The 15,622-nt window shown below is 42.8% G+C and overlaps 1 protein-coding gene across 1 annotated transcript in view; it reads left to right on the top strand.

Annotated features, from left to right (window-relative positions):
- Positions 1-15,622, top strand: part of WWTR1 (WW domain containing transcription regulator 1) — a 133,787-nt gene that overhangs the window by 96,644 nt on the left and 21,521 nt on the right. Inside the window, exon 4 of the mRNA XM_032852463.1 lies at positions 13,148-13,350. Coding sequence (XP_032708354.1) covers positions 13,148-13,350 — 203 coding nt within the window. The remainder of the gene's footprint in view (positions 1-13,147; positions 13,351-15,622) is intronic.

Raw genomic sequence — 15,622 nt, 5'->3', positions numbered from 1 at the left:
TAATTTTACCAGATTTCCTAATCCTGCTACCCCTGCTTAAATTCCTTTTTTTCCCTCCTGAGTAGTCCTGGCCTGATGCCAAGCACCCACTGGCCTCACATCATTCATTTTCTTTGCTAATCTGATTGCTGAAAAATGGCGCTCACTTTGATTGGCATTTCTGTGATTCCTTGTGAGGCTGATCATTTTTCCAGGGTTGATTTCTGATTGCTTATTCTATTTCATAAATTGTTCGGGTTCTTCGACTGTTTTTTTTTTTTTTTCCTAGATCACAAGTAGATGGAGAGGCAGGCAGAGAGACAGAGAGAGAGAGAGAGAGAGAGAGAAAGAGAGAGAGAGAGAAGCAGGCTCCTCCCTGAGCAGAGAGCCCGATGCGGGACTCGATCCCAGGACCCTGAGATCATGACCTGAGCCGAAGGCAGGGGCTTAACCCACTGAGCCACCCAGGCGCCCCCTTCGACTGTTTTTTGGAGTGTCTGTTGTATGAGCTTTTGAAATAATAAAGATGTGTACTAAAATAGTACATTACAGAAAGAAAACAGATTAAAAATGAGCCTTCCACACTGACAGCTGTTTCTCTGCCTCTCGTGGAACAAAGGCTGTAGATTCATTTTCTGTTATTTTGCTTGGGTTGCCACACTTTGCACCTGGAGTAGTTTTAAAATCATTCAGGAAGGTGAACCAATAAAAAGCTGCAATAAACTCTCTCCTGACTAATGAAAATAAATGCATGAGTCAGAGTTTCCATTTCCTGTTAGGATAAAAGTGTACCTATTGTCTGAAGATAATAAAACAGTTTTGGTTTTGCTATTGCTAGGCCATCGTATTAAATTCAAAGACACAAAGATAACTTTGTGGAGCAGAATAGTGAAGTGGCCGATTTCCTCTTTTTCCCAGTTAGGGCATTATTTGCCTAAGTTCACTAGCTTCGTAGATGAGCTTCCTTTCACAGGCCACTTTGGATCAATCTTGTGATATCCCCTAAATCAGATGGAATCTGAGCAGCACATGCTGATGCTGGTTTTGATGGAAGAAAATGTGATTTCTTTATAACAGTAGGATCCAGAAAAAAATCAGCATGCTAACTTGTTCTGGATATGTTACACCTCGCATGTTCTGATATATGATAATGATGAAAATTCATGTCTCAATCTTTCAAATGCCAATAAAATACACATTTTAGGGCATGCATTTGCTAGGAAAACAATAAAAACCAGTGTTCCAGACATTTCCATCGTGGACCCCGAGGAGAGCAGCGTTGCACCGTGGTTTGTCACCTGCGTTACTGTGGAGATGAGCAGACAGGAGAGCAAGTAGGAAAATCATTCTCTGGTGCTAAAAATCCAGGGTTTCCTGTGAAGTAAAGGCAGTGTGGGTTACAAGTCTAAAGCTGGAAGAACCGGGGGTATCTGGAAAACCTAAGGTCCACCTGTCAGATTGAGGGGCACCTGGAAGTGGGTTTAAGGCCTGAAACAGAGGGGCTGGGCAAGGCTGAAGGCACACATGTGCCTCAGCTCTGTGCCTTATCAGCTGAGCCCGCTGAGAAATTGCCTTGTGGTTATTCTCACCCAGAATTGGAATAAAGGGCTCAGTGTGAAGTTGGGATAGTACAACTTCTTGGTTTAATACTTTACAGATTTTTGGAACCAAATGCACCCTGAAGTGAAAAGTTGCCTTTTTTTTTTTTTTTTTTTGCTGACCTTGTTGGATGGCTAATACTGTTTCTGGGAAATAAGAGAAACAAGCGGCTTATTGTTGGCAGGAGCTGAGAGAGACACAAGAAGGGCGAGAGACGTGTCTGCAGCCCTTTTTTCCTCTTCATTGTATCGTGACTGAGTCAAGGCTGGACTGTGGCTGGATTTTTCTTCCTACCTCTGCAGACATGTGTTTTCCATCAGACAGGGCTCCGTGACACCTGACATTGGCCAGTTCACATGAGTTAAGCCATGTATGGCCCATAAACAGAGAGGAAAAGACCTACAGCTGCACTCAGACACTCTTGACGCTGAAATATTTTTGAAACTTGGTGTGGCTGGCTCTGCACGTATGTCAGAAACGATTTACACCTGTATGTTTTGGCTTCTTCCAGGTGCATATCCTTAGTTTCTGGAAGCTGCTGTGGCCAGAAGGTCTAGTGTTGCCTAATGGCAGTACGGCTTCCTGTTTAAACCTTCCTGAGTTATGAAGTGGAACTTAAAAAAAAAAAAGATTTTTGTTTTCTTTATTTGAGAGAGAGCGAGCACAAGCAGGGGGAACAGCAGAGGCAGAGGGAGAAGCAGGGAGCCTGATGTGGAACTTGATCCAAGGACCCTGGGATCATGACCTGAGCTGAAGGTAGACGCTTAACCTACTGAGCCATGCAGGTGCCCCTGAAATACAACTTCTAAAGGTTATCTGACTTGTCTTTTTTTAATTTTTTTTTTTTTTTTTAAGACTGAAGAAGTAATGGGGCGCCTGGGTGGCTCAGTGGGTTAAGCCTCTGCCTTTGGCTCAGGTCATTATCTCAGGATCCTGGGATCGAGGCCCCTATGGTGCTCTGTGCTCAGCAGGGAGTCTGCTTCCCTCTCTGCCTGCCTCTCTGCCTACTTGTGATCTCTGTCTTTCAAATAACTAAATAAAATCTTAAAAAAAAAAAAAAAGACTGAAGAAGCAAGCCCTATACCATTTTCTATAAAACTAGATCACACAAACAGGGTATCATCCTAACGTGTGATTCATGGTGATTTCAGCATTTTGTAGTAGTAAATAAGTTAATTACACTAGTCTGTATTAGACTTTTTCATGAAATCGGGAAGAGGAAACAGATCCATGTCACTGAATTGAACTTAGTAGATCCTTTTTGATCACTGAGGGTGAGCAGGACCGGGCAGTGATTGGTGATCAGTGAAGCTGATATGCTAGCTATGCCCACCGTGGCATTCTAGCATATCCCCTGGGCTTCCTACCTTTGTCACAGTGTCTGCCTGTGATTTATGCTGAGTCATTTATCCTTCCAAAGATCATCTCCAGATTGAGTGAATTGGCCTAAGTCTTCGGTTTTAAAATTGTGTCCCAAGGTCCCATGCTAGGATTTTAGGGGGATGTGAAGAGCTGCTAAGCAGACCCCAAAAGCTGTGTCAGTTCAGGTTTTCAAAATTCGTTTAATATTTTCATACCAGCGTTGAGAAATGGCCTGTAGGAAAAGCAGAGTGAAGGCAAGACCAAGAGGATTTCGAGAAGAAAGTCGAAGGGGCTGCCATTTAAGTGCTCCCCGACCCATTGGTGCCAGCTGAGACTGTAGGCTTGCTTTGAACTGATCCCCTACATAGGAGGGTCGCTTCTGCTTCATGCCATCCACTGACACTATGGAAGGATCCTACTGCTAAAGAAAAGTTTGAGAACCCTGGTCTAAATAACCAAGGTCTATTTTAGCCTGAACTTCTACATTGATGGTACAAAGTAGGGTGAATACACGGGCCCCCCTGGAAGGAGCGCTTTGGGGAAACTGAGTTTGTAAACCACTAATGATAAAACAGAACCAAATGAAATGGGTGCTGAGCAGAGAACTATGCTCTGGAAGTAAAGAGAAAACAGTCACAAAAACCTGGTATTCATTAAATACTGCCTTGTAAAATTACGGGAGTAATGGTTCCTATCAGTTTCTGACCCATAAAGCCTGAAACTGACTATAGTATTTTGTGTCTGTGCATCAGTAAGGCAGATCTGAAGTGCACTAAACTATTTTTGTTCTGTGTTTATAAAGAAAATCCATATTATTGGGGTTGGTTCCAAAGGGTGGAGGAGGGGTGGGAGGCTTGGCTCTTTGTCATGTCTTCTTTATAAAGAGCACAAATCCAGCTTTCAGGAAGATGAGAATTAGCTCAGATCACAGAAGAGTATATAGTTCAGTCTTTAAAGAGCTGCTTTTCAGCATGTATGGCCCAACCAGGAATCCAACAGGGAGGATTTCCTGACAATCAGACTCAGTCAAGTGCATGCTTACAAGTGTTGCAGTGCAATGTCATAAGTAGTGCTCGAGCTTCCTAAAAAGTTTCAGAGTAGGTGGAGAAGGAATGTTTCCTCTCTGATTATTAGGTAGTGTGGGTGCAAAAGGACAGTCAGCTAGTTGTAATCCATGGAGGGCACACTGAGAGCTAGTCGGTTCTAAATATCAAATAGGTCTTTCGTATTGTCATTGGTTCTTTTTGTAAGGGGACGTGTTAGGATGGACACAGGAAGTCTTGTAGGGGGGGTTTTCAACTGCCATGGTTTGCGTCAGTCAAGGCCTAAGGTGACCAGACACCCATCTGTCTGGGACTCTCACGTCCTCATTAGCCCTGATATCCCATGTTCCAGAAAAGCCCTCCGTCTCTGTCAGACCAGGACAATTGGTTACCCTTCCAGCATTTGCAGAGTGGGAAGGAAGATGAAGTGATTATTAAGCTTTCAGTTTAAGTCATGATTCAAGAGCCCTTGTGCTCTCCCCTCTGATAGGGCACTTAGGTTTTTGGAAGGGGTTTCTCATGCAATCTATATAAGCTTATTAGCTCCCACGTCGAATTGAAGAAGTTTCCTAGATCTCAAATCAAGTGTGTTACCCAAGGTGTGCATTTTTTTTTTAAAGATTTTATTTATTTATTTAACAGACAGAGATCACAAGTAGGTGGAGAGGCAGGCAGAGAGAGGGGGGAGGAAGCAGACTCCCCAACGAGCAGAGAGATGCGGGGCCCAATCCCAGGACCCTGGAATCATGACCTGAGCCGAAGGCAGAGGCTTAACCCACTGAGCCACCCAGGTGCCCAAGGTGTGCATTTGACTGTTGCCTAGTCAACCTGTTTGAGGAAACGGCAACCAGGTATTCAAAGCAATAAGTCAGCCTCTTTAAGGCTCTCCTCACTCTCAAGGGATGATACTGGAAGGATTCTTTGGAATATTTAATGTTATATTATTACAGAAGCAAGTTAAAAAAAAACAAAACCCTCAAAGATAGGTTATTTTGCTTATATGGAAGGAAAGTTAATGTAGCAAGGTTTTCCTCACCCTATGAAAACTGACATGCAAGTTAAACCATCTTTGAAATTCCCCTGTTATATCAGCAGTTGATTATGGAGAATTTAGGTAGATAAACCACAGTCTTGTATAACCCTTGCTTCCCTGTTTTGTTTTTTTTTGTTTGTTTGTTTTTATGTTACTTTGTTCAACATTCACCAGGCTGCTATGTTCCTTTCCCTGGATCCATGTCCTACACATCTGTTTAGTTGACTTTAAAGGGCTTAGCACATAGTAAGAGCTTAATAAATATTAATTCGTCTTCAATTCAGTTCAGATTCAGTACTGCCAAGACATCTGCTAAGTTGCAGTGGACCAGCATTTCCCAGTGTTCCTGCTGAGGAGAACACTAGTCTTCCAAGTTTGAGAAGTCCTGCATTTTCTGTCTCCTTCCTGGAAAGTCTCACTGTCTGTTAGAGCCGTAAAGGCTCTGAGGAAGCTTGCAACAAAATGAATTCTTTTAACTTTGTGTAGCCCAACATTTCCCAATCTTACTTGGCCATGGGACACCTCTGGAAGCAGCTATTGTTATATTTTTATTGTAGCCTAATTTCCATATGCTCCCATGGAACACACTATAGACCATGGTGGTGGGTTGTTGTTGTTTTTTTTTTTTTTTAATATTTATCCATTTTTTATATACCCTATAAAATTTGTCCATTTTTATGTATCCTATACAAATGAATAATACAAATGAATTAATAGTGAATATGGAAGAGACAGTGTCTTGCATAGTCCCTGGTGTCTGTTGAAGATGTGGTCACTGCACATACACACACACACACATGCACATGTGTGCGTGCACACGGTTTTTTAGAACGGTTTCAGATTTACAGAAAAATTGAAAAGATGGAGTTCCCATATACACATCAACTTCTCATATTATTAACATCTTACATTAGTATGCTACATTTGTTACAATTGATGAACCAATATGGATACAGGGATTTCCTTAGTTTTTACTTAATGTCTTTTTCTGTTCCAGGGTCCTGTACAGAACACCACATTACCTTTACTTGTCATGTCTCCTTAAATTGTTCTTGGCGGTGCTAGCTTCTCAGACTTTCCTTGTTTTGATGACCTTGATAGTTTTGAGGAATACTGCTTAAGAATTTTGAGGATTCCCCCCCTGTTGGAATTTGTCTGATCTTTTTCTCTGATTAGAGTTGGGATGATGGGCTTTTGGGAGGAAGTGCTCTTTTTGTCACATCTTATCAAGGGTCATGCTATCACTGTGGCTTATCATTGTTGAGGTTGACCTTGATCATCTGGCTGATATACAGGAGTTCTTCCCTGTAAAGTGGCTGCCCCCCCCCCTTCAATACTGTACTCCTTGGGGGGAGGTCACTATATACAATCTACTATTAAGGAGTAGAAATTTTGCTCCCTTCCCTGAGGATAGTGTATCTACATGAAATTATTTGGAATTCTTCCACTCAGGAGATTTGTCTCTTCTCCCTCCATTTATTTATGTATTTGGCCATTTGTTTATATGAGTGTGAACTCATGGATATTATATTTTTATGCAATTAATGAACTATAGTCTGCAACATGTGACACTTTCCCCATTACTGATAGAACAGAAGCATAGTTGGGGAGTGGGTTTCCAGGGGGTGTGTGTGTGGAAGAAGTTGTGCTTACAGAGACCTTCTCGCTCACTTAAATAGGTTTGTGCCTCTGACGTGTTGACAAAAACATGTTTTGTTTTTTTTCAAAAAATGTATTTTTAAAAGTTCAACTTTGGGCTGCCTGGCTGGCTCAGTCGGTTAAGCGTCTGCCTTCATCTCAGGTCATGATCCCAGGGTCCTGGGATTGAGTCCCACATTGGGCTCCCTGCTCAGTAGGAAGTCTGCCTTTCCCTCTCCCTCTGCTGCTGCTCTCTCTCTCTCTCTCTCTCTCTCTCTCTGCCAAATAAATAAATAAATAAAATCTTAAAAGAAATAAAGGGTTCAACTTAAAGTGCCAGGTATAGTGGTCTCTCAGCCAAGAAGGTGGTCAGAAGGAGAAAGGAGGCTGAATGAGATGAGAAATGCATACTTGCTACAGGCATTCCTTTTTTCCCTCCTCAGACTCACATGTGAACTGGGGAGAAGGATTTGGAGGGAGTAAAGTAATTTCTATGGCTTTCTAGGGCTTTGGTGTGGCTTCTAGCCATCAGCACACTGATTGTTCTTTCCATAATCTCCTCCGAGCCAGCTCCGTCTAGGCCTGTGATAGGTTTCATAGTTGAACCTAACCCCTTAAGGTTTTGTTTTCTTCACTTGGCATTGTGTGTGTGTGTGTTTCTGTATGTGTTTATATGTCCGTGTGTGTGTGTAACCAAGCCTGTTTTAAAAAACGAAGGAAGCAAGCCCAGGACACAAGAATAGCAAGTCTCTGAACTTCTCTGAGGCCAAGAAGACATTTGTCAAACATTCCAGGAGGCGCACTGGGCAGCCTCTGATTCCCTGGCCTCCCTCATCGCCCGCAGCTCCTGGCTTAGAGAAGCTGCCAGGACACTTTATAAACTGTTGCTCCCCATTCCCTTGGGCTGCAAGAGGCAAAAAGTTCAGGAGTGAGGCTTTACCTTTTTTTTTTTTTTTTTAAATATCTGTTTCTTAGGTAGCAAATGATATGTGGGCTTAGAACTGAGGTCAGGGACCTTCCTGTCCTGAGCCTACTCGTGGGTCTTTGTGGAAGTGACCAAGTGTGTTTGCTGAAACAGTCCAGAGGGTGCATTTGTGGACGTTGTCCAGGGAAGCATTAACCAAAGGGTTATATCCAACAGGGATAGTCACCCCCTCCCCCCGCCACCACACCCCATTCCTGTGTTGACCCTTTGTTCCACCAAGGACACAGTCATGGAATCAAAAGGGTGTTCAGATCTCATGCTGTGGAGTTTGTTTGACTCTGTGTTTTCTTTTTTACTCAACAAGAGCCATTAAATGTTTCTGGCCACATAGCTGCAGAGCGTGCTTTTATTGATTTTCAGAAACGGAAGAGAAGGCAAGTTACTGAAGGAAAAGGAGATGAAAACAAAGAAAAAGACAACGTGGATTTAAATTTAAATTCTAACTCTCTTGAAAGGAAAAGAAAAGATGTCTCTGCTTTAGTTTTGATACATTCCTGCTTCAGTGGAGAAATCTTCTGTTTGGGTTATTCCTTTCTGTGGGGACTGGCAAAAGTCGAAAGCTGATGAGGTCTTTAGCCTTTTTGAGGCAATTCATGGCAACCTGCCCTCAACTGGTTTGGCTTCAGAAATGGCATTTGGGATACATTGCCTTTGTTTTGTTTTGTTTTTGTTTTTAGCTGAACTATTGTTCTGTCCCTAAAATATTCTGGCATATTATCCCAAGAAGTATTAGATTCATTGCAGATTTACATGTTTTGCCTTCCTGTGCTCTCCTCAGGACCTCCTCTCTGTTTATCTCTGTCTTGGGCCTTCTCTGCCCCCATTTTCTCTGAGTAGCTAGCGAAAGCAGTGGTTTTAAAGAAACTCAACCATCAGTAGCATTCATGAGCTGCAGGCTCAGAGAATGTTCAGTGATAGTTGGAAACCAAACAACTAGAGGGAGCAGAGTGGCAGGTAGAATCATGGGCACCTCAGTGGGACCCAAGACACCTGGCTTCTAGGCCTCTGACCATTTTATGACCATGACCAAATTCACTCTTTCTTTGGGTATTGATTTTTGGCATTTCTACAAGGAGGAGTTGTACCAGGGGGCTTTCATGATCTTGATTACATTCTTTAAACATTATTTTTTTTAAAGATTTTATTTATTTATTTGACAGACAGAGATCACAAGTAAGCAGACAGGCAGGTGGCGGGGGTGGGGGGGAGGGGGGCGGAGAACAGGCCCCCCACTGAGCAGAGAGCCCGATGAGGGAGGGGCCCATCCCAGGACCCTGGGATCATGACCTGAGCTGAAGGCAGAAGCTTTAACCCACTGAGCCACCCAGGCGCCCCTCTTGACTGCATTCTTAAGCCAAAATTGTTGCTTATTAGATCATTTTTGGGGTCACCGCCTTGCACTCCCATTAAGAAAATACTGAGTTTGTTGTATACATGACCACGTTTTTATGTTTTTTACTTCTGTATTTTTATGTTTTCTATAAGTAATAAATGCACATAGGAAAGCTTCAGATGGTATAGAAGGAAGAAAAGGAAGATCTCCTCCCATCCCTGACACCTGTTTTCCTCTCCAGAGTTACCCACAGTTACCAGGCTCTTAACGTGTTCTCCTACAGATATTCGTTCTCTATGTGTAATATGCCCTCCCTTTCTAACTACAAGCAGTAGCAGGTCCATGCATAGAATTCTGTCCCTCGGCCTTTTCCCCCTCCCTGAACAATGTTTCCTAGAGATTGTTCCATTTAAGTACCTACAGAGCTCCCTCATTCTCGGGCATGGTTATAGAGAATTTCTGAACAGGTGTATCTTGATTTCTGATCGGTGGACCAAATTTTTAGTCTTTCGCTATTACACACAATACCGTGGTCAGTTCTCTCATAACAAAGTTCTGTGGGTGTGTATGCTTTACTTTGAAAACAAAACTGTTGTCTAAGTTCCATTCTTTTCTAGTATCTATAGTTCATAACTGGAGATGTGGGGTATGCATGATCCAGTCCATGAAATTAAGTGGAGGAAAGCAGCATCGCCCTCATTCCTCCCTGTCCATGTCTCTGTGAGGGCTGGTGTTTTGAAGCCTAGCAAGGGCGTGGTGTTAGAAGAGCTCATGTCCCAGTCTTCAACTCCCCCAGATAAGGAGGCAGAGGCTAATAAACTCTGCAGTATTTGCTTTTGTTGTGTGGAGTCCGTTGTGAGTAAACCCGACGCAGGTTTTGCTCACTGAAAGGGCAGGCTCCCCAAGTCCCTGAAGACGGTCTTGCTCTGATGTATTTGTCCCATCGTGAAGTTACCAGAACCGAGTCAGTTTTAAAAATTAATAACCTCTGTGCTGCCAACAAGCAACTTAACTTTTTTCAAGCTTCTTTTTTCTAATCTGGGGATTTCTGATGTTGGCAATATTTCAGTGTACAGATTTCTCCTAGAGACACAGTTGGGCATCTTTTCTGGTCTGTAGCGGTTACATCAGAAAAAAGTAGGAGCATCCTTCTTCAGGAGTTCAGAAATGACTGTCCCTGAAAATAGCAACTGTTCTTCCTTCTAAGCTTCCTTCTGGCTGGAAAGAGGTGTTACGAATTCAGCCCTTCTGGTTATCTGGACTTTGTCTGACTTCAGCCTGTATTTAAGAGCACTTTTTTCCCGGTGATAACGGTGCGTGCACGATCCCTGACCTCCTACCCAGGCCTTCCAGTCGAGACTGTAAAATGCCCTGATCATTTCTAGAATATCACTTGAGAAATGAAACGCTCGTTTCAGTAATTTTGCATCGATTAGGACTGTGCTTTTTTTTTTTTCTTTTACCTGTTCTGAGACTGAGAACATGAAGAGATTGCCAACTGGTTTCATTCATTCATCTCATCATTTCCTGAGCTTCCCTGTGTGCCAGGAATGGTGCCAGGAGGCATGAGCTCCTTGTGGTGGGCTTGATTCAGAAAGGAAAGTCTGCACCGTTAGGCAGAACACTCCAAAGCATTCTCACTTCCCGTTCAGGAGCTTGTGAGTGAGCAGACAGTTGTCCATCTCTCCAGACCTGCCTTGAACCCTTTCTGTTGGCAAGGCAAGCGGCTTTGGGCCCCAGGCTCTGTTTTGATGACCTGCTGTTTAAGTGGTAGCTCTCTTGCTGTTGAAGGCAAACTCTTCAGAGGGTTGCTCTCAGTTTCAGCAGCTGTCCCTGTTCTTCAGGGTAAGGCGTGACCGAGGGCGGCCGAGGACAGTTGAAAGAGCCGGAGGACAGGATGCGTGGCGGCCTCCACTCTGGCTTGGGTGGCTCTACCTGCTGCCAACCAGAGCACACCCCTTCACCTCTCTCAGGTTGCCGTCTCCCTCCCGTAAAATAAAAGGATGGACGCATCATTTCTAAGAATCCTGACAAAGCCTAACATTCTGGCATTCCACAGCCCCACGAATAAATTCACCTCATTTCTTCACACATTCTTTCCAACAGCCTGCTAATTCCTGTGAGGGCAGGAGCTATTTATCCAACGACAAGCCCAGTGGCTGGCACACAGGAAGTGCGGTAAAGATTTGAGGGAGTTATAAATAAATTTTTTAAAAAAGAATGTTTTTATCCTACCTCTACCCCCATCCGGAGGAAGTTCCTGCCGTGGAATTAATCGTTCCTCAAGGGAACCAGTTAGTCCACAGAAAATCCTTTGTGTTTGTGTCCCTTTTGAGTGTGTGCGTGTGGGTGGGGGGTGGTCTACATACACATTTAGTATGTAGATGATTAGGCTACTTTAAAATTCATTTAAGGAAATTCTTAGTTGTTGTAAAACATGTTTCCACACGATACCTATGTCTTCCAAATGAAAGATGTAAAATATTTAACTTTTAGACTTGAAATAAAATATGCCAGTGATTTTCTTTTTTTAAAGACGGTGATACAGGATGCCTGGGTGGCTCATTCGGTTAAGTGACTGCTCAGGTCATGATCTCAGGTTCCTGGGATTGAGCCCTGCATTGGACTCCCTGCTTGGCGGGGAGCCTGCTTCTCCCTCTACCTCTATTTCTCTGTCTCTCATGAATGGATAAATAAAATTTTCAAAAAAAAAAATAGATAGTGGTACCAAACATAGCAAAAATTGAGAGTTTTTCCTTAGAAACGGAGTATATAAAACTATATCTTGTTTTGGGCCTTCATGTAAGAGCAAATAGACAGAAAAGTGTGGTTTTCTTTATTATAGAATATGGCCTAGGCAGAAGTTAAGCAAATTTGACTGGTAAACTGTTGAAGGAAAACTAGCACTTTAAAAAAATGTGTGTGTGTGTGTGTGTGTGTGTGTGTATTGCCAATTATAGAATTTATTAAAGGATTTTAAAATTCTTTCCTCAAGTTTAAGTACTGCATGCAAAATTTAAGGTGTTGGTAAGTGCGGATAAGTAGAAAATCCTTAAAAAGTTTTAAAGACTTCTAGAATGCCTTTATTCAATCACAAATGTGATTATCATTTTTTAAAAGATTTATTTATTTGAGAGAGAGAGCGCGCGCAGGAGGGAGGGATAGAGGGGGGAGAGAGTGTTAAGAAGACTCCATGCTGAGTGTGGAGTCCCATGTGGGACTTGATCTCCGGACCCTGAGATCGGAACCTGAGCTAAAACTAAGAGTCGGACATTTAACTGACTGCGCCAGCTAGGCAACCCATGATTATCATTTTTTTAAAGATTTTATTTATTTGAAAGAGGGAGATAGAGTGCACGTGTGGACACATGGGCAGGGAGGTGGGGCAGAGTGAGAAGTAGGCTCCCCACTGAGCAGGGAGCCTGATGTGAACCTCAGTCCCAGGATACTGGGATCATGACCTGAGCTGAAGGCAGTCACTTAATCGACTGAGCCACCCAGGTGCTCCCATGAGAATCATTTTTATGTAATTTCTTCTGCATTCATTTTTTTCCTTTGCAAAAACTATATATAACAGCTTTTCCTCAATCAGGTATTTGTTTCTGAGCTTAGCTCATGCTCCTTTGAGGTACCCTTTTTTAAACAAAGCATCAGTGGAGTCCTGCTTCTGTGTAGGTCCCTGGTCTAGGTGCTGTATTTTACATCTTGCTTGCCAGTCACCCCTGTTCTAGATATTATTGTGCACCATTGTATATCTATAATCTCATGCCCTCCTTAGCTCTGACATGAACACGCAGGTTGTCTAGAAAGTGCACACACACCCAGATGTCCTGCTGAAATTACATCATCTGTTGTGGTAACCTTTTGTGAAATTCGCTTTTGACCACTATGTTCTTAAAGGCTTTAAAATGCGCTCTAGACACAAGGAAAGTGTGAAATAATTTTTAACAGGGCACCAAATGCCAAGACTAGATGAATCAGGAGTAGCGCTAGTGTCTGAGCCTCCATGAATTGAATTAAGGTAATCATTACTTAAACAGTAATGATTAACAGGAAAGTACTTCGGCAGGAATCTCAGGAATCTATACTCCAAAGCACAGAGCATTCTGATGTTCTCTTTCTGATAAGGTGTTGTAGGACCTGTTCATTAATTTGCTTGGTCTTCCCTCCCGTAGTGATGAATCACCAGCACCAGCAGCAGATGGCACCCACTCCCCTGAGCCAGCAGAACCACCCTCCTCAGAACCCACCAGCAGGGCTCATGAACATGCCCAATGCTCTGACCACTCAGCAGCAGCAGCAGCAGAAGCTCCGACTTCAGAGGATCCAGATGGAGAGAGAGAGGATCAGAATGCGCCAAGAGGAGCTCATGAGGCAGGTATGACCTTCTGTGGTGCCTACTGGAGGCTCCATGACCCTACGGGGGTAGGTAGCTGCGGGCCATCAGGGTAAATCTTTCTCTAGAAGCATTAAAGGTTCAAAGCCTACTCCAGACCATATGAGTAGAATTCAGGTTTTTCTCCCAATATCTACCTGCCTTGTCTTCAGAGCCAGACGTATGAATACGAGGACCAGCTGTGTTAGCATGGCTGCCTTTGGGTTCTACTGCTGATCTTTAGAAGAGGAGGAAGAAGACTCTATTCCAGTGATCTGTTGCTGTGTAACATTATCCCAAAATGCAGTGGCTTAAAACATTAGCCTATTTTATTATATCATACAATTTTCTGGGTCAGGAATTTGGGCAAAGCTTAGCTGGCTCATTCTTCTGGCTTCCATGGTGTTGATGGAGACCACTTTCAGTAGTGTTCAGCTGGTGGGTGGGTTGGTCTGGAGGGTTCAAGATGGCGTCACTCAAGTATGTGGCATCATGGTAAGGATTGCTGGAAGACTAGCCTTGGTTGGGACGGAAACCTGGGACGTCTGTATTTGGCATCTCTTGCTAGCACAGCAGTCTCACTGGTGGGACATATTGCATAGCAGCTTGGGTCTCCCAGAGAGAATGTTCCAAGAAACAAGAAGTAGAAGCTGCCAGTGTCTTAGGATCTGGTTCTGGAAACTGTCACAGAGTCACTTCTCCCATATGCTCTCAATCAAAAAAATATCAGATTTGCCCTAGATTAAAGCAGAGAGCAGAAAGGATGTTCCATGGACAAAATGACTAAGAATTTGCAACCATCTTTGGTCCGCCATGGAGCAAGAAAAAGAGCTGGGAAAAATTGAAAGAGAATGAGAAAGGTAAATGTTTGTATACGGGCTCTGAGAGAGCGGGTATTGATTGGATACCTTTGTGCCATACTGCCCACAATGCATTCATTCAGTCAGTCAGTGGACAGAATGCCGCCCTGTGTCCTCTGTGGGTCATAGCTGATGCAGCACTTCAAAACATGAATAAAACAATCCCTGAAGAAACCCACAGGTTTCTGCCTCCCTCTGTGGCTTGGTCTGTGCAAGAACAAAATTATTTCTTCTGTGTTGCTAAACTAATGTAAACCATGTTTTTAGGTCTCATCAGTTTTGCTGGCTACTTTTTAGGGAGGAAAGCTTCAGCTTATTGTTCTAATTCTTGAGACTTTGCTTTATGACTCACACGAAGCAAGATACACAAGTAGCTTCCTTTCACTAGTTTAAGGAAATAAGTACTTCTAACTGTTTCAGGGGGCTTTCTCGGAAGAGCCTGGGAGTGTCACAGTCAGTGCTGCCTTTTCTTTTAGTCACATCTGATACTTTTAAAAATGCACATTGATTTCTATAAAAGAATAATATATTTCTCATCAGATAAATTCTAGGATATAAAGTGTCAATACAAAACATGGCAAATTAAAATAATCCCCTAGACAGTGGCTCTGACAATGAGGGAAATGAATATAAATTGTGCTTTGTTGTTCAGTGGAACTACCCTGAATTTCAGGAATACAGCTCTGTAATACAACTCCAGTTGTGCCTTTTCCCCCTGAGGATTTATGTCTAAACGTTCATGGTTATTTCAGGGTAACAGTTGTTTATACTGTTTTTAGATACACAGGATCATGTTTCTTAACAGGAAATAATTACATTATTACTTTTTGTCTTACGATAATAATTGCATTTGTAATATTTTTTGTTTCATAATACAGAGTAAGTGTAACAGTATCATAGTAGCATTTGTAACTTTTCTCTTAGTTTTATATTTAAATGAACTTAATGCTTTTTTTTTTCCTTTTTTTTTGCACAAATCTACAGACTATTCTGCAAAGAATTATTTGTTTCTCAGTTTCTGCCACTTTCTGTCTTTCTTTTGTCCCACTGCCTTCTTTCCTACAGAAAGTATTTCTGCAAAGGGCTGGGGGAAAGTGCCCCACATCGTTTCCTTTATTCCAACCATAGGTGCCTTTGAACCAGGATGTAGTATTGATGGTTCATATTACAGAAATGCCAACCAAGTTCATTAAATGCTGATCCCTAGAGGCTGTGGAACTTAGAGCATTTTGCTGCATCATCCTGGGCAATGCTGCTGTATGGGACAGTGGAAGGAAATGTCCAGAGTTTTTTCTCCCCATCCAGAAGCAGCCTGCTCCTCAGTGTCCTAGATACCATTTAAGGCCAGATGGTAAATAGTGTTGCAGCGTTCTCTGATACTTTTCTGGGGTGTTTGTCAAGATGCCTGCTTGTTC

This window comes from Lontra canadensis, unplaced genomic scaffold (genome assembly GCF_010015895.1).
Source record: "Lontra canadensis isolate GAN:19392208 unplaced genomic scaffold, GSC_riverotter_1.0 scaffold6, whole genome shotgun sequence".
In the NCBI taxonomy this organism is placed as follows: domain Eukaryota; kingdom Metazoa; phylum Chordata; class Mammalia; order Carnivora; family Mustelidae; genus Lontra; species Lontra canadensis.
Note: the sequence above shows the minus strand (reverse complement) of the source record. Positions and strands in the feature narration are given on the sequence as shown.